The sequence below is a fragment of the Delphinapterus leucas genome, chromosome 10 (assembly GCF_059928025.1).
Source record: "Delphinapterus leucas isolate spDelLeu-1000000601 "Yukka" chromosome 10, BTC_Dleu_Yukka2, whole genome shotgun sequence".
NCBI lineage: Eukaryota > Metazoa > Chordata > Mammalia > Artiodactyla > Monodontidae > Delphinapterus > Delphinapterus leucas.
Genome location: NC_143138.1, coordinates 103,319,221 through 103,342,190, shown reverse-complemented (window position 1 = coordinate 103,342,190; position 22,970 = coordinate 103,319,221). Strand labels below are relative to the sequence as shown.

At 55.0% G+C, this 22,970-nt stretch overlaps 1 protein-coding gene across 2 annotated transcripts in view; it reads left to right on the top strand.

The window, feature by feature from the left end:
* The window catches only part of EEFSEC (eukaryotic elongation factor, selenocysteine-tRNA specific), a 148,971-nt gene that overhangs the window by 36,343 nt on the left and 89,658 nt on the right, over positions 1-22,970 (top strand). Inside the window, exon 1 of one of the 2 annotated variants that reach the window (XM_022562493.3) lies at positions 10,634-11,423. The exons of the other annotated variant lie outside the window; for it this stretch is intronic. Within the exon in view, the coding sequence (XP_022418201.1) occupies positions 11,393-11,423 (31 nt within the window). The 5' untranslated portion in view covers positions 10,634-11,392. Of the gene's footprint in view, positions 1-10,633; positions 11,424-22,970 lie in introns of those variants that run through there. 2 annotated transcript variants of the gene reach the window in all.

The following is a 22,970-nucleotide window of genomic DNA, read 5'->3' as shown; positions in this document are numbered from 1 at the left end:
CATGGGAGGCGGGGCTGCGCGGGTTCTGGCCCAAGAAGGCCCCCCTCCTGCAGCTGCGGCGCCGTGTCCTCCGAGCTGCCTGTCCTCCCAGGGCCCGACCAAAGGCGCTGCACGTGGAGGGGCCTGTCTGAGTGAGGCCGAGGGGAAGGAGATGGTCTTTCCAAGTCTTCCTAACGAGTGTATGCGTTCTTACCTGCAAACACGCCTTGTTTGACTGCAGACTTTTCGTAGCATTCCAGCATATCATAAATGCTTTAGAGAGAGTCTCCCCACCCGTCAGAGGTTAACAGATGGGCTGGTGCATAGTCATGTGGCTCTTTCCACGTGGATTTATATTAACACCCATATTAATTAATGTATTCATATTGTCATTTTTAAATTTCATAGTAGGGCTGTGCCACACCTGCTCTTCTGCACTTTGTTTTCTCCACTTATCATCAATGCCTTGGTTTTTCCACGTACATTCAGACCATTCAGATCCAGCGTGGTAGTGGCTGCAGGATTCCCCTGTGTGCAGGACACGCCCCTGTGTGCGGGGTTCCCCCGTGTGGGGCACAGCGTACCTAGTCTTTGACTGCTGGCTGTCCAGGGTGTCTCCTGAGTCTGCTCGAGCATACCTTTTTGCACCTCGTGCAAGTGTTTCTATGAGTTTCTGTCTTAGAAGTAGCGATTGTTGGGGCAATTGCATTTTAATAGATATGTCACACGCACCCCATGTGCTCTTTATCTTAGTTTTATAAAAATAATATTTTAAGTGAGTTACCATCAGGGCATCAAGAAAATGTAGGCTGTGTCTAAACTCTCAGGACTGTATTTATTTCACGACTTTCTGTGCACACCGTCACACACCTGGGCTTGCAAACTTGAATTTGAAAAGCCAGGCTCCAAGCTTAGTCGCCTTCCTCTCTTCATCCTGTTTTTACTGCGTGCCTACTGTGAGTCAACTTCTGACCCCGCGTCGAGAAACACGGAAGACGTTCCCTCTCTGAGCGCTAACGGGAACCTGTCTTGGTGGCCACGTTTTTACAGCTCTCTTGCCACACCTTGGGGCAGGAGGGAAAGAGTATGGGTTGAAACCATGGCAGTACATAATTGTGCAAAAATAAATGGGGCGCAGGTTTCATACAAAACGACCACCACAGAGCTGTTGTGGAATACACCTTTGTTCTGCGTGGTCAGGGTTTTGGTCTTTATACCACCCCGACTGGGTGAACGTGGCACCTTAGGGTGGAGTGGAGGGGCTCAGGGACAAGAGAAGTTAGAGTTTCTCCTGGGACGGGACAGTTTGCTGTTGATCATTTTGTTAACTGCTGGTGACCCATGGTACTGGTGATCCCAGACTTGAGTTGTTCACAATTCACCCTTGCAATTTTCATCTTGTCCACATACTGCTACTAGTACTGTTATTGTTATTATTTTCCTTTAAATTGACTCATTTCTTTTATTTAACCTTCTCCTAAGTAACATTATCCTTGAAATATGGGTTTAAAGTGCTAGTTACCTTTTCCTGCAATGCATATTAAAATAAATACGTAACTATTACAGTAAAAATCTGATGGGGTGTGTGTCATCTACTTCGGGAAGCACCGTGTCCTGGCACAGTTGCTCTGCACCCTCTTCCCTGCCTGGGACGTGGGGTCTGTACTGGTAGGTGTGGCGGCAGGGGCGGGAGGTGAGACGTCTCCGACCCCGAGCTGTGGGTGTGCTCAAGAGGGAAAAGGAAGATTCTGGAGAGCAGAGATGCTGTGAGGAGCTGGGGTCTGTGAGCAGGGATAGGCCTGCAGGGTCCAGGTCCCTGGGACTTGGAGGGGCAGGGTGATGGGCCAGAGACTGGAGCACCCGCAGGGCCTGAGCAGACACCGGACAGGCCCTGGGGCCGAGGATGACTTCTCTGTTCCTGGACTTGCCCGGCTCCTGTGCGGATGGCCACCCGGCCCGACTCGGGGTGGACGCTGACCCAGGCTGGGGAAGCGCCTCGGGGTGGGGGGAGGCCCAGGGAAGGAGTGTCAAGTTACTTCAGAGAGAGTGAAGCGTTGCAGGCTCTGGGTGTTTCTGTTTGTTGTTTTGTGATGTTTCCTTTTTTACGTTTGTTTTCTGAGAATTCATTATATGTAAAATGTAACACAAATCTTACTTGTATGATTCTTGGAGTTTTGACAAACTCATACCCGTGTACCCCAAATGCCGACCAGGATGTAGAACATTGCGGTCAACGCAGAGCGGCTGTGTTGCCGGTTGGAATCCCCGGGGAAGGCTGCCTGGGATGCTGATCTGCTTGTGGGGTCACCCGGCTGTGGGCTTGTGCTGGGAGCTTTTCTAGGGGATTCTCATGGGTAGACAAGTTTGGGAATTACTGCTCTAAAAAGTTTCCGTTTCCCCTCCTCTCTCCCTGGAGATAATCACGGGTGTGATTTTTTTTCCACATAGATTAGCCTCCCTGTTCTAGGACTTGATGTAAGTGGAATTGTCCCTCTTCCCTGGGGCAGAACAATATTGAAATTGGGCCAGTTAATCACTCTACAGTGGCCTCTAAACGTTCAAGTGAAAGGAAGACTTGTACATCTCTCACTTTAAATCAAAAGCTAGACATGATGAAGCTTAGCGAGGAAGGCCTGTCTAAAGCCCAGCTGGGCCGAAAGCTGGGCTTCTTGTGCGAGCAGTCAGCCACGCCGTGAAGGCAAAGGACAAGTTCTGGAGGAAATTACCGGTGCTCCTCCAGTGAACACACGAATGGTAAGAAAGCAAAACAGGCTTATTGCTGATGTGCAGAAAGTTTCAGTGGTCTGGATAGAAGATCAAACCAGCCACAACATTCCCTTCAGCCAGAGCCTCATCCAAAGCAAGGCCCCAGCTCTCTGCAACTCTGTAAAGGCTGAGAGAGGGGCGGAGGCTGCAGAGGAAACGTGTGAAGGTAGCAGACTTGGCTCGTGAGGATTAAGGAGGGAAGCCGTCTCCATAGCATCAAAGTGGAAGGGGAAGCAGCCAGTGCTGATGTAGAAGCTGCAGCAAGTTACCCAGAAGGTCTAGCTGAGATAATTGGTGATTTTCAATGTGGATGAAACAGCCTTCATGGGAAGAAGAGGCCACCTAGGACTCTCATAGCGAGAGAGGAGAAGTCAGTGCCCGCCTTCAGCGCCTCAGAGGACAGGCTGACTCTCTTGTTAGGGGCTAATGCAGCTGGTGACTTCAAGTTGACCCTAGTACTGAGTTATCATTCCAAAAATCCTAGGACCCCTAAGAATTACGCTAAATCGACTCTGCTTATGCTCTGTTAACGAAACAACAGAGCTTGGGTGACAGCACGTCTGTTTACATGGTTTACTGAATATTTTAAGCCCACTGTTGAGACCTACCGTTCAGAAAAAAAGATCCCTTTCAAAATGTTACTGCTCACTGACAACGCACTTGGTCACCCGAGAGCTCTGATGGAGATGGACGATGGGATTAATGTTGTTTTCATGCCTGACAACACAACATCCTTTCTGCAGCCCGTAGATCAAGAAGTAATGTGGACTTTCAAGTCTTATTATGTAAGAAATACACTTTGTTAGGTTGTAGCTGCCATAGACGGTGATTCCTCTGATGGATTTGGGCAAAGTAAACTGAAAACCTTCTGGAAAGGATTCACCGTTCTAGATGCCATTAAGAACGTTTGCGGGACTTCCCTGGCGGTCCGGTGGTTAGGACTGTGTGCTTCCAGTGCAGGGGGCGCGGGTTCGATCCCTGGTCGGGGAACTAAGATCCCACGTGCCTCACGCGCATGGCGTGGCCAATACAAATTAAGAGAAAAAAAAAAAGAACACTTGTGATTCATGGGAAGAGGTCAGAATATCCAAATGAAGAGGAGTTTGGAAGAAGCTGATTCCAGCCCTCCTGGATGACTTTGAGGGGTTCGAGACTTCATGGAGGAAGGACTGCAGACGTGGTGGGCACGGCAGGGGAGCCAGAACTAGAAGTGGAGCCTGAAGATGGGACCGAATGGCTGCCATCTTGCGATGAAACCTGGGAACGGATGAGGGGCCGCTCCTCATGGATGAGCAAAGAGAGCGCTTTCTTAGCACGGAGCCCGCTCCTGGTGAAGAGGCTGTGCAGGTAGTTGGAACGACAGCAAAGGCCTCAGGATGTGACACAAGCTTCGTTGGTCGAGGAGCTGCGGGGCTTGAGAGGATTGACTCCAGTTTTGAAGGAAGTTCTGTGGGTAGAATGCTGCCAAACAGCATTGCTGCTCCAGGGAAATCATTCACGAAAGGAAGAGGCCATCAGTGCAGCGAACTTCATGGTGGCTTTGTTCTCAGAAATGGCCGCAGCCATCCCAGCCTCAGCAGCCTCCATCCTGATCAGTCAGCGGCCGCCAGCACCGGAGGCGAGACCCTGCACCAGCAGAAGGGCTACAGCTGGCTGACGCTCAGGTGATGGTCAGGGTTTTTTAGCATATTTTTAAATTAAGGTCGTACATTGTCTTTTTAGACGTAACGCGATTGCACACATAAGAGACTACCGTATAGTGTAAACATAACCTTTATAAGCACTGGGAAACCAAAGGATTCATGCGATTCACTTTATTGTGATATTTCCTTTATTGAAGTGTTCTGGAACCTAACCTGCAGTATCTCTGAGGTATGCCTGTAATAATGTTGACTACTCTTTAATACGTTTATTGCTATCTGTATATCTTCTTCTACGTAGCATCTTTCAAATCTTTTGCCCATTTAAAAATATATATATGTTTATTTGGCCACACCGGGTCTTAGTTGCGGCACGCGGGATCTTCATTGCCGCACGCAGGATCTTTAGTTGCGGCATGTGGGACTAGTTCCCCGACCAGGGATTGAACCCAGGGCCCCTGCATTGGGAACGTGGAGTCTTAGCCACGGGGCCACCAGGGAAGTCCCTCTTTTGCCCATTTTTAATTGGGTTTAGAATTTTAAAAAAATTATAGAAGTTCTCTATGAATCTGTTTACCAGTTCTTTGTCCCATATACGTTTTGTAAATATTCTGTCACAATCTGTGGCTTTGTCTGTTTGTTTTCTTGATGTCTTTTGATAAGCAGACGTTTTTGTTTTTTGTTTTGTTTTGTTTTGTTTTGTTTTGTATTTTGGCTGCGCCGTGCAGCAAGCGGGATCTTAGTTCCCCGCCCAGGGATCAAACCTGTGCTCCCCGCAGTGGAAGCTCAGAGTGTTACCCACTGGAGCGCCAGGGAAGTCCAGCAGACGTTTTAAATTTTGATGAAGCCTCATTGTTCATTTTTTCCTCTAATGGTTTTCACTTTCCGTGCCCTGCTTAAGAGATCTTTGCCTGTTCCAAGTCGTGAAGGCACCCTGCTCTGTTTCCTTCTAAAAGCTTTATGGCTTTAGCTCTTATATATTGAGGCCTTCGATCCACCTGAGTTAGTAGTATTTGTATCTACCATGAGCTGGCGTCCACCTGACCTTTGTTGACCTTGTTCACAGGACTCTTCGGCGGTTCCAGTTCAGCGTTTGTCCCTGTCTGTTCGTTTGCTGACCTGGTCACTGGTCCGTGCACTTGTCTGCACCCAGCTTGTGGGCCCTCCCTCCTATGGGCCAGGAGAGACCCCTGCCCCGTGGGAGCTCCCAGCCGCGGGGACAGACGCAAAGCCCCCTCCTCAGGGCTGCGGGCCCAGAGAGGGGAGAGCAGAGGCGGGACCCCTGCCGACGGGTTGCGGGTGGGGTGCGTTCTTGCCATTGCAGCGAAATCTCCCTGACGAAAGGGTCGCCAGACCCCAGCACAGGGCGTGCTGGTCTCAGGCAGTCTTTGTCTGTAAGAACCTTCGCCTGTAAACATTTTATTAGACCATTAAGTGGCCTTCAGCCTCTCCCACATTCACTAATGCCAGAGAAGGCGGAGCATATGTTGCCATTTTTATGAAACTCTTGCTTTTCCAGAGGCTTATTCTGGGACCTAATTTACTCTGAGTCTCATCCCACAGATCTGGCTTAATTTGTGAGACTGGGATGACCGTCTGTAGGCAGGGCCTTCCTGGAGTTGGGAGATGAGCTGCATGACAGTCACACGCCTCTTAAAAACCGTTCTGCTTGTGAACGTACCGACCTTGCGACACTCTGGGTGCGGGGTGCCAAGGGCACCAACCCACTTGGACCATACCTTTGTCCTCCTTTTCAAGTTAACATAGCGATTCCACGTGTCTTACGGTGCAAAGCATGTTGGTGTTCAGAACCCTGCTGGAGACGTAGGGGTACATGCAGAGCACAGGGCACTCTGGTGCTTGGTGTCACGTCCCGTGTTCCTCTCAGGATGTGGAGCTGGGTCGTGGGATGCATTCTGGAGCAGCTCTCTGGAAGGGGGTGCCTGGAGAGCCGAGGCAGAGTCTTCTTTTCCGTCTGGTCCCCAGGTGGTATCTGTAAACCTGTGTTAGCGGTCCCCTCGGGCTCCAGGGAGGCGGACGTTCCCCATGCAGTCGGCTTGCTTGGACTCATTTGACCAGCCACCAACCTTGAAAAATTATCCTTGCCTTTGTCAGGCATCAGAGGAAGGGGTGATCTCTAGGTGACAGGCCAGGAGCCGAGGCACCAGGAGCAGAGCGGGGACTGGGCGCGCAGCATTGCCTGCCACACCCCGGTGCCTGGTCAGCGGACAGAGGGGAGTCAGCTCTAGAGAAGGCTTTTCCTGCCTCCCCGGAAGCCCACCCGCAGGAGGCAGCTGGGGTTGGAGGGAGGGTGGAGGGCGGGCAGCCAGGAGCCTGCACCAGCAGCCTGGGCTCTTCCCACATCGCAGAGGGCCCTCCTCTGCGAAAGAAAATGTTCAAAGAAAATGGCATCTTTGAACATAGCATGAGAGTAGAGTACATTTATTTCTATAATTCAGAGTTCTTGCTTCGTTTTAAAACCTCCAACTTGTTCAACCTGAGTGAAAGCCTTAGAAAACAGTACCTACAGGAGGGTGGCCCCTCCTCCCATCCCTCCCCCCACCTCCTCCCTCCATTTTCCTTCCTCCAGCTCCCTCCCGCCTTCTTGCAATGTAGGACTCAACTGTCATTTCACCTTAATTTCCCTGGAAAGTGGGTGGCAGCTTGGGGAAGGTTCTGCGGAAGCAAGTCTCTGGGGTGTGTTGCCTTCGTCCTCTCGCTAGAAATGAGCTCCTTGGGCAGAGGCCTCAAGAGATGACAGTGCGGCCAGGACGTGTGGTGGGTGCGGCAGCCCTTGTGACGGCGGCACAGGAGCGAGCGACGCTGGAGGAGCCGCTGTGTGGCGGGACTTGCCTTCAGGTCCTTTTGGAGTCCTTGCTGACTTTTCTTTTCTGGAGCATCTTTAATATTATATTATGATTTCATAAGAAAAAGTGTTGAACTAAGGAAAATCATTCGGTGACACGTCACTAATACAATGCAAGTCGCTTCGAAATACGATATGAGACTTTTAAAGTTTCACTTTCCTCAGTTACATAAAATAAGACTAAAATTGAACTGAACTGAACTAAAACTGAACTAAAAATTTTGTCTCGGTCAGTGAGGCACAGTTCCTTCAGTGACTATTTGCAGCCACCGTGGAAGATACTCAATGGAAAGTGACCTAGTACAGACCCAGAGGCCATCAGTTGACACCAGAGTATTAACGAAGTGATGCAGGATTGGAGAATTCCTGAGGTCTCTTTGTTTCCAGGAGGGAAACTGGAAATTGCCGTGCTCTGTGTCACCTGAGAGCTGTAATTAAGGTGCTTTTGAAGAAGGAGTGTGGGCAAGAGGGAGCACCTCCGCAGTCTTGGGGGTGGACTGCGACAGCACAGTCACACAGCTGAGGAAACCTTGGTTGAAGGGCGAGTGGGGGAGTCCCGGCGGCTGGTGGAGGACTGAATCTGAAGGTGCAGCCCTGGGTCGCTGAGGTCTCGGCGATGGGGAGACTCTGCACCAGCCTGCAACTCTGACATGTGGCCTCTGTGCCATCTCACCTCCCTGCCCTGTGGATGGTGCCTGGACCTCACACTTGGACTCTTAGCTGTGTTCTGGCTTTCTGCATCCTTAGTGGGCTCATGGTCTTATGTCCAATTTCCAGGTGACTGCAAGCCCTTGATGTGAGGGGTGAGGCCCACGGCCTTTGTGTCTCTGCCTGCATTTAGGACAGGACTGTGCACACCGAGGCAGCGGGGCCTTCCTGGGGGGGAGGAGCGTAGGTTTTGGATTCAGAGGCTGTGAATCTGGATCCCGGCTGCACAGCCTAATATCTGTGTGACTTTGGGTGAAACGACGATGATTGCGACAGCGACGGCGGAAGTGAATAATTGCTCGGCCTCGTCTGAGAAGTAAGGGTAGCCGTGATGCGCACTGCACAGCGCCGGTGGCTCAGGTGAGATCATGCGTGTAAGCAGTCAGCTTAGTTGCTTGGAAAATGCCACGAAGGCACTAAAATCAGGACACTTGAGTCGAGGAGAGTTGTTAAAGCATGTTAGTACGCAGTCTTCGTTAGTAAAGGACACAAATTCACCCCAAACTGCTGCTTCCAACCAGCATGATTTGTGGGCTGCGTTTAGGCACAGCTGGATCCAGGGCCCCCCACCTCTCGGGCCAGGTCCCTCGTGCCCGCTTGTTTCTCAGGCCGGCTGCCTCCTGCAAGGTTGCGGACCTGCCCGTGGCTCTGGGCTCAGCTTTCTCGCTGCCGAGTCAGTGCCCCCGGCAGAAGACGCAGCAGAGACTGAGCGGCTGGATCTGGGCCCAGCCTGTGCCTGGCGCTTGGCCTGGGGCTCCTGCCAAGTAAACAGAGAGACGGAGCCGGGGGACGCGGACCTCGGAGGAGAGCGGCTCTGTGAGCAGTTGGTGGACGGGACACAGGGTCCCCGCATCGGCAGCAGATGCAGTTCCCTCGTGGGTTCCGAATCCCTCAAAGTGAGAGCTGTTCTCGTGTGTCCCCCAGCCCAGCACAGCTACCAGCTTCCGTTACAAACCAAGCATTCGGCTATTTTTCTTGCTCTGGGAATGGTTGATAAAAAGTTTCTGTTTAGTTGAAGCATTGCAAAAGTTATACAGGAAAAATAAACAAATCTGAGGACCTGGCCAGTTGTGGCCTGGAGGGACATCAAAGGTTGGCCAGTCACCAGGCCCCACTTGCACTGGGGCGCGTTGTGTCCACCCTCAGGTCTGCAGACCTGGGGCTGGAAACCAGCTCCACACAGCTGTGCTCGGGCTGGACGTGCTGAGCCCACGCTGGAGCAGCTGGTGGTCTGTACCGGCCTTCTTCCTGCCCCAGCCCGGGGCCCTGCCTGCCCGCCCCCACTTCCACCCCTCGACCAGCCCCCTCAGGCCTGCACCGGCCTCTGGCAGCTGCCTCTACACGGGCCGTATCTCACACCCTGTCGCCCCTCAGCACTCAGCTCACTCGCCCCGTCTCCCAGTGAATCCCTCGCAAGACCCCCAGGAGCCCTGTTAGCCCAGCTTGCAGAAGCCACAGGTCACTGGCCAGTTTCTCGCCGGGCCACTCTCGGAACGGGGCCCGGTGTGGTCCTGGTTTAGGGCAATGGGGACCATAGGAATGGGGAGTGAGGTTGGAATCTTTTGACAGGAGAGGTGGGTGGGGGCAGCCTTTGTCCGGCTGGCGTTGGCAGTGGTCCTGAAAACTGTTTTCAGATCCCTGACGTAGCAGAGGGAGACCTCTGGTCCTGGGATGGACTCTTGTCATATAAGAATAGCCCAAGCATTTTCCCTCTGACATTTTAGTAGGTAGTGATTTTTGTTATAAAGTATTTATAGTTATTGCGAAGTGAATTTTCTTGTCCCGATTTCGGAAAACAGTACGGGAAGAAGAAAACAAAAATCACCCGTGACCCCACATCCATGGGTGTTGATGATGTTAGGCAAAGGGTGGTGTGAGCCAGGAGAACCAGTCAGATCTTAATCATGTCCCATTAGTTGGGCACCTTCTACGTGCCAGGCTCTGTGCTTGACGCTCGGAAAGCTCCACAGCCCCTCGGGTGTCACAGGTGAGGAACTGGGGCTCGGGATGGGCTGAAGAGCTTGGCTGCAGCCACGCAGCAGCCAGGTGAGGAGAGAGCTGGTGTGGGAACCCAGATCCCAGTAAGGGAGCAGCGACCGTGAGTCAAGACCACAGCACACACACGTTTCTTGTAACCCAAGTCCCTGTTTAAGGGGCTCTTTGCAAATAGCATCTAAAGCACCGAAAGATGCTGTGCAAGGGGTTTTACTCTGCGTGACTCAAGGCAGCGAAACGCAAGCGGGGAATGAAAGAACAGGACCAACCGCAGCCGGCCTCCCGAGTGGACCTCTCTGCCGTCTCTGGCCCCAACCCAGACGTGACTGTAAGAACCGCTCCGGAAACAGCTGGTGACAGACTCTGTGCTTTCAGCCTTTCTGTTTTCGCTGTTGCCAGAAAAATAATCAGCTCTGTGTCTCAAGTGCTGGATAAAGTGGCCCAGACACCAGCTGTAGCTTAAAACAGTTTCTGGTTTAGGTGCTTTTAGCCAACAGATGGGTGGCCTCCTGGGCTGAGTGTGGCGCCCGCATCCGAGGACGGCCGCGCCCCTGTCCTCACCGCGTCTCGTTCTGTGCCTTCGGTCCTCCTTTGCCTGTGCTTCCGGAGGCTCGGGCTTGGGTTGAGAAGGGCGGTTCTGGGCTGGGCGTTGGCTGCCCGGGGGCTGTGCGGGGCCCGGCCTCCGGGAGGTGGGGAGCAGAGGCGGGTGCAAGGGCAGAGCCTGCCTCTCTCCAGCCACAGCCGTCCTGGCTCTCTAGCTGATGATTTCTTCTGTAACTTCGTTATGTACTTTTAGTTTTTCTTGGTTTTGGACCTTCTCTGCGGCCTTCCTCCTAAGGAGGACGGGACTCCCTCCCCTTCCTGTCGCCGGCCTCAGCTGCAGTCACGGGGTTCCGGGAGCCTCCGCAGCCAGGGGGGCCCCGGGCCTCTGCCGAGAAGCTCACAGACGGTGGGAGCAGGCAGCGGGAGGAGGGAGGCCGCTGACAGGGTAGAGGGTCTGTATTCGCACGCCCTCCCCCGGCCCGGCCTCCCGCAGCCGGCCTCCCTGGCCACTGCCTTGAGTAATCACCGTCCCCGGGCACCGCCGTGGACTCCCCACCTAACACTCGGCCGCTGGCCCTCAGTTACCAGTGCGAGGAAGTCCAGGCCCTGCCTTGGCGGGTGGGGTCCGCGGCACAGACGCACCCTCACCAGGGCCTCTGCCCGCTGCTCCCGCTGCAGGAAACCCACCCGCTCTGTCTCCCAGGGAGTCTCCCACCCCCCCTCTCAGAGTGTTGCCCGCTGCACCCACCACTCCGGGCCCCAGTCCCGCCGCACTTCCTGACTGCCGCCTCTGCGTGAGTGTGTCAGTGGCTGGTGCTGGCACGTTCGCTCTGTGAGGGCAGGGCCTTGCTTGCTTTGTGGAACTGCGGTGTCCCCTCAGACTAGTGCTGGGCCCATGGTGGAGCTGGAACCAAGCGCACTGCCCGGTGAGTCCTGAGCGGGTGCTCGTCCGGTACATCCCTGCTGGCTGAGCCTTTGGCCGCAGCTGCCGCCATTACCCTGGTGCGTGTCCCGGGAACGCAGCTTTGCTGCCCGTAGCACTCGGGAGCAGAGATGACCCCTGGCACGGGCAGTAGCCGAGCCTTCCACGGCACCTACTGTGCGCCAGGCGCGGTATTGTAGTAACGTGTTTCCCGCCACCCCAGGGGCCGGCACTCTTGTCACCCCGTGTTGTGGATGAGGAAGCCGAGGACCAAGGGTGACGTCACTGCAGCAGTGGGCCTGGAAGCGGCAGGGCTGAGATTCACAGCCAGACTCCGGCTCCGTGGCCTGGGCTGTCACCCAAAGGTGCCCGAGCTCCTTTCAGGGAGGGGCTTCGGAGGTGAATGATCAGACACGTCCCCTCTCTAGAGGTGGTCCAGGCGCGGTGGCCATTGCTCCCACTCGCGGAGCTCTCTGTGTGGTTCCTGGAGCTGTTGCAGGGGGCTGGGGCCGTTCGGGAACAGGGTGCACACAGTCAGCCCTCAGGCAGGGACGCCAGTGGCCAGGTTCCCCAGAGTCCCCGTGGGGATGTGCAGCTGGGGCTGCTGCTAGCCACAGTCTAAGGATCCTTCCAGGTGCTAGAAGCTCCCTGGCCATTCCCAGTCCCCACCTGGTCCCTGTTTCACAATCGCTGTCCTGAGGCTCTGCCTGTAGCTGGTACAGAGCTCTCCTAGCCTGTTCTTCAGTGTGAGCTGTGTCACCAGGTGCAGCAAAGATCAGCTCCCCAGGGACGGGCCCCAGCAGACTGGGCTTCAGGCCAGTTCTCACCATGTCCCTGTGAGTGGGGGGCTGGGGGTGAGAGGCCCCAGATTGCAGAGTTGGCAGAACCAGGGTTCAAATCCAGGTCTTTGTGACTCAGAGTCTACAACACAACTCTGGTTATAGTAGTTCTCTGTTCACTAAAATGATGTCTAGTTACCTCTAATACATTTAGTTTCCATCATTGTTGTCAGGTGGTGAGAGGGGCGTGAGGTCGAGTGTCCCTCGCTGCGTGCCCCCTTGACCCTTTATAGTTGCCCCGTCGCTTCAGACGTGTGGGTGACACAGTGGGCTGCGTGGCCCCTGGGAGCCTTGGGTCGCACAGACGTTGACAGGCTGGGTGAAGTGAGGAAGCACGAGGAGGTCGAGGTACAGAAGCCAGGAAGGAGCATCTTCAAGGGCTGGACGTGGAAAGGCGTCAGAGGCACAGCAGCAAACAGGCCTGGACGCCAGCTGGTTCTCAGGGGTGTCCACACTGGAGATGTAGAGGATCCCTCATAAACGGAGTCAAGGAACTAGGAAAGGTCTCCTCCAGAAGGTCGAGGTTAAATGGCTGCCCCAGGAGAAGACAGGACGTCCTCCCTGAGACCAAGTGCACTCGCGTCCGCGTCATCTGTGTTACAGAAGCGCTGGTGACGCACGTGGCCCTGGCCCCACAGTCCGGCCAGCCCCCGGGCACACTCCAGTCACACACTGGGACCTCCCACGGAAAACAGCCCCGGCTGAGGACCAGTCACAGGGCGTATGAGGAAAGCTACCACCGTGCAGAAGAAATCCCATAGGCACAAGTGCGGACATCCCCGTCCTAGGAATCAGAAACCATGAAACAAATCTGGAAGGGGCTTTAAAATAAGAACGTTCGAAATGTAAATGAAGAAATGGAACACCTAGTGAGCTTAGGACATTATGAAAAAGAACCAAAAGAAATTCTAAATATTGAAAGTGCAGCCGCTGCCACGGACTTCCAGGCTGAGTAACCTATTACTGCTTCATGGGGGTTAGTGTGTGTAATGTATCCTTCACGTGTTATTTTTTAAAAGCCCTTTTTCCCCTGAATGTATAATAATTTATGCCTATTGAGAATGTGGGAAATAGAGGAAAGTATGAGGGAGAAATAAGAATCTAGTTACTCAGGATAGCTCCTCTTAGTATTCTGACATAACCCCTTTCCTAGGAGGGATCCCACTGCATGTAACATTTTAGGCGCTGAGCCATGAGCCTGCCCTGTGTCATTAAGCGCTCTTTGACAGCGTGTTTACTGGCCCCGCGGCGCCCCCGGCTTGTCCCACCGCAGTGCCCATCCCTCCCTCCTCGAGGAACCGACGTGCCGTGGACGGTGTCTTCCGCTCTAGCAGCACTCCGGGGGCTTCTGCTGCCTTTCAGACTGTCCCTCAGAGCAGCTGTCACAACGCGACGCATTCGTCAGCAGCGAGTGGGGGACGGAGGGAGGGCAGGGGTGTGTGAGCGTGTTTTAGCCTTACTGCTGTATTAATGTAATAAGGAATCTGGCTTTTGTCCTGGGATCCTGGGACAGAGCTTCTGAAACCTTGGAATTTCCCTAGTGACCGGAGTGTCCTTACTGTTCCTGGTGGTCCCCTGGACCACACCTGAGTTTATGCTAGAGGAAGACTAGAGACCAGCCATGTGACTAGTGGGCTGGGGCTTTGGGCCAGAGACACCAGCCTGAGCTCTTGACCTCTGAGGAGGGGCAGAGCGGATCAGTCGAGTTCAGTCTCACGACCAGTGATTCAGTCATTCGTGCCTAAGTAATGAAACCACAATAAAAACTCTGGACCCAGGGGCTCAGTGGGACTTCCTGGTTGGCGAAGAGATGGATGTGCCAGGAGGGTGATGAGCCCTGATTCCGCAGTAGAGGCCTGTGTTTGTGCCCGCCCAGGCCGTGCCCTGTGTGCCTCTTCCTTTGGCTGGTCCTGATTTGTATCCTTTATAATAGAGCTGTAATCGTAAGTGCGGTGCTTTCCTGAGTTCTGTAGGTGTGGTTTCTTCCTTGGTTTGGCGTCTCTTCTCAAGGACCTCCTCCTGGGGCGGGGGCAGGAGTGGGGGCAAGGCCCCGGAAACTGAAGTCACGTGGCTACGAGAGAGCTCTGGTGGGTGGTGGAGGAGCTGGGCCCTGCCGCTTGCTCACTGTGTGTTTGGGCCTGTGAACGGACCTCCCTGACTGAGCTGCTGCCTTTGGAAGGTGGAATCACGGCGCTCTCCTTGCTGGGCTGTCGTGGGGATGGTGTGAGCGGAGTTGTGAGCGTCTGCATGCGGTGCTGGGCACACAGTGCTCGTTATTAGTGGGAGCTTAAGGCCATTGCTCTCTGCCTGGGGGGAGAACGGGGCATGTGGAGTCAGTGCCTGCCCTGCCCTGCCCTGCTGAAGACCCCATGCCCCCTCTCCTCCCCCTGCCGCCGTGGAAGCTGGTCGGCAGCCGGCAGACAGCCTGATGGGGCTTTGAAAGGACAAGTGCCAAGCACTTGTCACTCCTTCCCCTGTTCTGTATGTAGGGTGCTGGGTGCAGGGGCCAGGCCTCATTTTCTTCTCAGTATCCCCATCACGCCCAGCTTCAATCTGAGAGGCCCGCTGTGGGACGCAAGAGGCCGGCAGAGCTGGTTCTGACTCGTGGGTGTGAAGGAGGTGGGACCCCACTCAGGGTCGGGCCGGGGGCCCAGGGGCCGTGGAGATGCCGTGCCCCAGCGAGCCTGCCGTGAGCACAGAGGAGAGGTTCGAGGTCCTTTCAGGGTAGCCATTCACTCCACCTTGAAGGAGACGGGGCCCAGGGAACCTGACGAAGCTAGACCATCGTCAGGGAGCCGCCCGAAGGAGGACACTGGAACCCACTGGGCTAGAGAGGGCCTAACAGACTGTGTCGCCCACGAGGACCCAGCGTCTCCCGTGCCTTGGGCGGCCGCATGTGCCGCACTCTTGGGAAGATTGGGAACAGCTGTCCCGAGTTGTTGCCATTGAGTCATATCTGGTCCCTGAGCCAGCGGTTGGCACCTCTGGTCATTCCAAGGAGATCTGGCCCTGTCCGCGAGGGTCCAGGGGAACCGAGTGGTCGGCATCCTCTGAGGCGCTGGCGGCTGGGCCTCCGTGGCCTCCTGCTGTGTGCTCGGCCCCGAAAGGCCCTTCCCTCTGCTTTCCGGCCTCCTCCCTCCCTCTGGTTGCTAAATTCCCCTCTTCTGTGCTTGCTCAGCAGAAACTTCACGTCTTACTTTGATGTACTTCACTGTGTTGACCTTGTGGGTTTGTGTGCGTCTCCCCCACCAGACTATGAGCTTCTTGAGGGCAGGGACTCGGCCACGCTAGTCCCTGAAGGCGGCACTCGGCCCCGGGCGCAGCAGCAGAGGCCGAGGGGGATGGAACCAGACTGTTATTTCGGGCTCCGGGCGGCTGCAGGTTCTGCAGGAGGCACCGTGGCAGCGTAACGCGGGGGGAGAGGTCCCAGGTGGTGCCCCCCGCCCCCCAGCCAGTGCTCAGGGCGCTCGCACGGTGGCCCTGCCCTGAACGTGCCCTGCTGCTCCCTCTGAAACGCGGCCGCCTGCTCAGTCCCCTCTGTCTCCGTCCAGAAAAATGTCTAATTGTGTCTTGAACTCATTTTCATTGCTTGCTTCAATGGCCTCACTTGGCAGCTGAGGCCATATGCTAATTCCACCCTTTTCATGAAGGAATTCTGCTGATTTTACTTACTTTTTATGGTAGATTTCCCCCCTCTTTTCTTCTTTTTTTTCTCCTGTTTCTCCAGTAAACAGTTTCCTGAGGCCACGCTCTCAGGCTCTGCGACCCTGAGCTCTCAGACCGTCTCAGTCGGAGGAGCCCGGCGGGCCTCACCCTTCCAGCCCCTTTGGCCTGGGCCAGGCAGGGACGCCTGCCGTGGTTTCTCTGCCTCAGACGGGGGGCTCGCCGTGGCCTGGGGCCCTGTCCCTAGAAGGGCCTGTCTGTGTCCAAGGCCACAGCAGCCATCGTCCCTCAGAACAAGCAGAGTGTGGTTTTCCTGTCTCGGTGCCTTGTGAGTGGTGGACCCACCTCTACGGTGGTGGTGGTTGGAAGCGGGGTTCAGAGGGGTCAGGATCTGCGACCTTGGCTGAGTTTCTTCCCCACCCTGAGTCTCAGCTGCTTCATCTCTCAGGTGGACTTGTGAGGGCCCCTCCTCCCCATCGCTGGGGGTCTTCTCCCGGGGGAATGCAGCCCTTGGAGGCCCCTGGGCACTCTGTCTGCAGGTCCCAGCCCCCTGGTGTTCACAGCGTGCGGTCCTGTCCGTGCTCCCTTCTTCCTTCTGTCTCTGCTTCTGGACAAGCACACGTGCCTCTTTGCAGTGTAGGAGGACGTCACCACTACAGAACAGAGAGGAATCCGTGCATGGCTGGTGGAGGGCCCTGCTCAGTGCTTTAACTGCGTCCCAGCTCTGTTCATTCCCTGTAGGGGCACTCGCTGACCACCGGCTCTGTGCTGCTGCCCGTCGGGGCCTCTGTCCCTGGGGGTAGGCTGCAGGGGCACGGACGAGTCACAGAACAGGGCTGTCCTGGGCAGCGTGGGGACCACGGCACCCCAAGGGAGGGCCACCTCATCCAGACCACGGAGAGTCGGGAAGATCCCTGGGAGGTGACATCTGAGCTGCAGTTCAAAGTCTGAGGTGCCAGGAGAAGGGACGGGATGGCAGGAGCGCTTTGGTGCGTGGGCTTGTGCCCAGGTCCCAGGGGGGGACAGCAGGGCCGACCGGGAGCTGCGGGGCACGTGGGGGGGGGGTGCTGGGGGCCCAATCCCACTGCCCTTCTCTCTGCTCCTCGGGGGAGCTCTGAGCTCTTCCCCACGCAGGGTAACATGGTGCTTGTGGATCCAGGTCTCTGGGCTGAGTGCCTGCCACCCCGACTGGCTCTTTACCTTGGGTGTGATGTAGCTTCTCTGGGCCTCCACGTGTCCATCTGCAGGACGTGGTGTTGGTAGCGGTGCCTGCTGCCGCTAAACATTAGCTGTGAAGACAACGCGCGGCGCTCGTGGAAAGGGCTCGTCCCAGGGCCGAGATGAGGAGAGCGTCTGTCCTAGAGGACATTCCGGCCTGGTGCCACTGAGGCTTTCCTGCTTCACCCTTCCAGGAAAATCATCGTCTTAGGTCATCTCAGGCTTTCTACCTCGTGGGAGCGTTTTGAGACTCGGTGTGAGAACCGGTGCTTGAAGCTGTAGTGAGAAGACCACCAGAGAGCAGCCGTGTGTCAGCCCCTCCCATCCTGGTAGACAGGCTGTGATAGCTACAGCCTCGGTTCAGAGCGTGGGGGCCTGGGGAGCCCTACACGAGGCGCCGGGGAGGGGCGGCTTGCCCCTTGTGGCCTACAGGGACCGGGTCCGAGCTGAGGTTCGTCTGACCGCAGGCCCGTGGCTTCGTGTCCTCTGCTCTAGCCCACTGGGACCTGGTGACAGCGGAGAGCCTGCCACCCTTTCCCTCCAGGATGAACTTTCCTGTCCTCACTGAGGCCCAGTGTGGGTCATGGGGGCAGGAGGGGCCGGAGCTCAACAGATGGGTCCCTAAGTGCTTTCCTGATTCACGAGGCCAAAGAGGTGGTTGTTTGTTCTGGTTCCTCCAACCTCTCTTTCTCGAGAAAACTCCCTCCAGAGACCTCACACTGGGAGCTGCAGGCCGGTTTTGGGCAATGGACATGTTTTGTTTGGGCCATACAGTTTAAACATTTTGTTTTGAATTGGTTGTCACCATTTAAAAATTGGCAAATTTCATACAATGGTCCCGATTTTTGGCTTCTCTTGAAAAACCAGAAGATCTGACAACTCCAGGCCCACATTCCTTTCTGGCTATGTGGGCTGGAGCTGAGGGGGGACTGCCCCCTCCAGCCAGGGCCTAGGAATGGCTGCGGCGTCTAGACTTGTGCCTCGTCTCACGCCAGGCGTGCCGCTCAGTTGAGGACCCACCAGGTCCTGCAGGTGTTCACGTCTGCCCACCACCCCCGCCTCAGGACAGGTTCAGTCACGACCGTGGATGAGCACCTGCTGGGCCAGGTCCTGGGCCGTGAGGTTTGCACGTGGGATCTGGGAGCCCCACGCTGCCCTGTAGGTGACAGGGGATCCTGTTTGCAGACGGGTGAGGGTGAGGCTCAGAGACCCGCTCTCCCCGGACAGGCAGGGAGGGGGGCTGAGGTGGGAGGCAGTGCGTCCCCCCCACATCCCATCCTTGTTCTCACGTGACCTGTGTCTGCAGGCGTTTCCCCTCACACCTCTCCACGGGGAGCGAAGGCATGTGGGCCCTAAACCCAGGGCACGGTTCTTCCTTGGGATCACAGGCTGCTGTCTTCAAGAGAAATCCTCTTTGGTGCCACTTCAAGGAGGAGGCCTGGTGGAGGGACAAGGGGCCTCAGGTCAGGCAGAGCCTGGCTCTGCTTCTGGCTCCACTACCTTGGTCCAGCAGCTGCAGCAGTTGTGCCTCCTGGATGCCCCCCCTTCCCCGTCCCCTCCCCGTCTCCTCCACTCCCCTCTCCCTCCCCTCTCACTTAGTGAGTGCTCACTGTGTACTGTTGGTTGCTGTTTTGAGCCCCAGGTGTCTCTTGCAGAGATGGGCTGTTGGCTGCACCTTGACCAGCCACGTTGAGACCCTTGATCATTGCAGCCGCTGTTCAGAGCGGTGAGGCTTTCGTGCTCATTCTCACAATGGAGCTCACACTGACAGGGCCCTGGGCTTGCAGCATTTTAGTGAAAAACACTGACTTAAAAGTAGCATTTTCACCCAGGCCCCTTGTGAAAGTATGGGGAGGACCTGGGTTGGACGGAACCTCCTGCCCTGTGGGTCCCAAGTGCTGTGTGAGGCCCACCACACAGCCTTGGAAAGGGTTCGTAGTGGCTTTATCTCCATTCTGTAGATGAAGAAATGGCCCAGAGTGCTTAGCTGCTACATGGAGCCGAGGCGCAGACTCGCCACCGTGGGGCCTGACCACGGCCTCTGTCCCCGAATCTGACCGGACCCCGCGTGTCCAGGGACCACGTGACAAAGATTCAGGAGTTCTCTGTCCCGGGAAGTCCTGTCGGTCCTGGTTGGTCGGCAAGTCCGAATGTTTACTCGGTCCTGCTGGGGAGACGCCCTGGTTCTGTTCTGAGGTCCTCGTGCCCGCAGATGACCACAGGGTAGGCCTCCAGGGTGAGGTTGTCAGGGCCCCAGACGTCCCTGGTGGTGAAGGGGCTGTGGGCGCACGTTCCCGCACCCTCCTCTCAGCGTTTGTCCAGAAGGAGCTCCTGCATCCATATTTGGTGATTTGTCTCTCTCCCCAGCCCCCTACAAGGTGTCTGCCAAAATCCTGTATAATTCGTATCATCTCCCAAGCTGTTATAGTATATGAGGACAGAGAATAATTTAGTTATTTTTGAAAAAAGATTCTTAGCAAAGGTAAAAAAGGGGGGGGGAGTTTTCATACTCACTGCATGAAATAGACAATATTTCCTGAGACAGGAGATACGAGCCTCAAAGAATTTAAAATAAAACATTCGTTTTATTATTTTTTTAAAGAAGGAAAACGAAAAAAAAAAAAGTAGAATAGTCAGTCTTTTTATCCTAAGTACAGATGAAATTGATTAAACCTTAAAGACTGGCCTCCGCACACCCGGTTTATTAATTGAAGAATTTCCTCTTACCCAGAATGGGAAGTTCACATTAAACCGAGCTGGCCCCTGAGTGGCACTGACACTTGAGAGCTGAACGCTTTCCACAATCCTATTTTCTCTTCGGAGCTAGAGGAAATCCTAAAATGGTTAAAGGGGGGAGGGGAATGGGGGAGAGAGCAGAAACCGTACATTTTAAGGAAGGCTTCTTTCATTTCCCTGTAAAGCATGAAATCAAATTATAGCTCATGGGCCACAATTATTTTATTTCTACATTTCAAATTCCATTTTCTGCTCCTTTTCGCTGCTCTTGAACAGGAGTTTACTGTTGTGCAAAGTCAGCTAAAAAGATTACCCCAGATAGACTACGACACAGTAGCTTAAGGAAGCAGGGGCAGGACTCCCTGGCTCGTGAGAGCCCGTGGCGCTGGAGCCCACGCGTACACCTCCATCTCCTCCGTCCGGGAAGGAGTGGCGGCTGACCCGCTTCGGCCCCTCTGCCCTGAGGAAGCGTGGACACCTCTGCTCTTCCTGTGCGCCCCTCCGAGGAGGCCGCTGTGAGCGGTGTATGTACTCTGTCCGTTGCTTCCAGGGCGGCCAGGAGAGATGGTGTGAGGCCATGCCTGGCGCCCGGTAACACTCCTCCCTGGTGGGGTCAAAGGTCATGCCTTTCCCAGTTCTCATCCAATCCCCCTATTTTGTCGAAGAGAGAGACTCGATTTAGGGCTAGTGTGTCTTTTACCGGCTCTTGCTGATCCCTTAATATCAGAGCAGGCCTGGGGCTCAGAGTTTCAACTCGCGTTAACATCGGACAGCAGTGCATTCCACTGTTTTGCTTTGTTGTTTTATTTATCTTCTCTGTTAACTTCTACTTACAGCACATTTAATGCATTTACTGTCATGTAAAGTTCTTTTTAATGTAAATGCATTTGAGTTCCAAAAAAGGACTTGATTTAAACACACATAACTCGGTAGTGGTAGTAGTAGTGTCCATGGGCGTGGCAGGAGTCACAGGCGTGGTCCACGGGCGGGGAATCCGGGTAACTCGGACTCCCTCCCTGAAGTAGGACACGCCAGCTCTCCAGACCCCCGGCGGAGAGCTCCAGCCATCCAGCCCCATCTTTACCTGCCCTGCCTCTCAGGAGGTTCTCGTAAAGATCCAGCCGAAGTCCTTCATGCTTCCATTCAAGATCACGTCGGCCACATGGCCCGTCCTTCCGAACGGGGCCCCAGCCGCTGCCCAGCCTCCACCCGCACAGTCGTCACCCCGCTCCGCCAGACGCCAGCATCGGGGCTGGCCGTGGCGTCTCGCACCCCTCCCCGCCGTGCGCTGACTCCCGCTCCTCCGCTGAGACCCCCCCCCACACACACACACTGCGGCTCACAGACCAAGGCCTGGGTTTTCGGTCTGTGTTCGCAGCCTCCAGCACAAGACACAGCTCGGGCACAGCGTCATTGATCTCTGTTGGACCGAGTGAGCAGACTAACTTCCCCACCTCCTCCACTTGGTGGACCAAGAGTCCAGTCCTGACACTGAGATTCCGGTCCCTGCTGGTGTATAGAACTACCTGAGTGCCTTGTCTTGGCCCGCAAGCTGGAGGAGAAGGCTTGTGTTCTCTCCCCATCTGCCCACTCACTTGTGATGCCTGCTGGGATCCTGGGAATGGGAGATAAAACTGAACTAACAGGCCCAGAAAGATGCATGCAGACGGGACCCAAACACTCAGGGGCCGTGGGGCTTCATCTGCAGCCTCAGTGCGGCGCCCACACGCTACCTCTCCAGCAGGAGCCCCGCTGCCGTGCAGCTGACATCAGGGACTTCTGAGGGGTCCAGAGGTCACGGCGACTTGACTGACCCACTGGGAACCGGGTCAGCACCAGGCACCACCCGCGACTGACCCCACTGGAGACCCGGGTCAGCACCAGGCACCACCCGCGCCTGGCAGTAACCCTCGGTCAGTCTGTTTCTCCATCGGACTTTGATCAGGCGACAGGAAGTGACATAACTGGCCCGTCTTGTCTTTTTCAGAATCCCTAGTATTTCCCCAGAATGAATCAAACAGTGTCCTTCCCGATTCCCACGAACCCAGGGTAGGAAATCATTCTGAGACTAGAGGGGCAGAGTGAGCGAGTGGGTGGGAAACACAAGGCAACAACTTGTAGCTCACAAATGACCCTCTATATTTCTCAGTCTATCAGCGCTTTTCATCTAGTTGTACTGACTACAGAATCCTTTAAAGGTTTGCAGAATAATTATAACAGGGTTAGAGTTTCTCAGTACTTTAAAAAATTACAATTTCCAATTCTGTAGATTATATATCTTAATCATTTCAGAAATAAAAATAAAGGAAAACTTAGAAAGGTCAGCATTTAACAAGTTATCTGTGAGATGCAACTTTCCTTCTGGGACTAAAGGGGGAAAAATGTGTTCAGGGAAAAGAAGTTTTCTGCTGGAGAGACTGAATATAGAACTTTAAACATTTTAGCAAATCAGATATTTAACCCAAATTTGATTTTTAATCAGAAGCTATGGGCATCCTAAAAAAGGGGAAATAATATCAAATTTAAAATAAAGAAAAAAAGAAATTTAACTGGTGACATTAAGTATTCACTAAGCGGTGCAAATGCACCGTTATCGACAACGTAAACCGCAGTGGAAATTGATATCCTGCTATCATCACGGCCATTTCCCAGTACACCGACTCCCCGAGTGCGGCGGCCTCCTCAGTCTGTGCGTGGGGACTCGCGGGCGGAGTCGCCGGAGGGGACACACGCAAGGCTGTGGGAAGCGCCTCGGGCACAGGGGCCTCCAGGAAGTGCGCTGCTGGGGTGGTTCTTCCTGGCGGAGGAGGGAGAGGAGTTACCGCCACATGGAACAAACACTGCCAGCCCCCAAATCCAGCAGACCCAGGAGGCCCCCACAGGGACCTTGGTAAGTGCCAGCCAGTGGCCTGGAACACTGTGTCCCCCAGTACGCAGGCGATCCTGCAAAGGGGGCTCCCCCACAAGCATCCTGCTGAATTCCCCCAGACCAGCAGTGAGCCGCCTGAGCGGGACCACCTGGGCAGGACTGGACATCTCCCCTGGTCACCCAGGTGCCACAAGGCACTAGCTGCGAAGCCTGGCTTCCTCTTCTC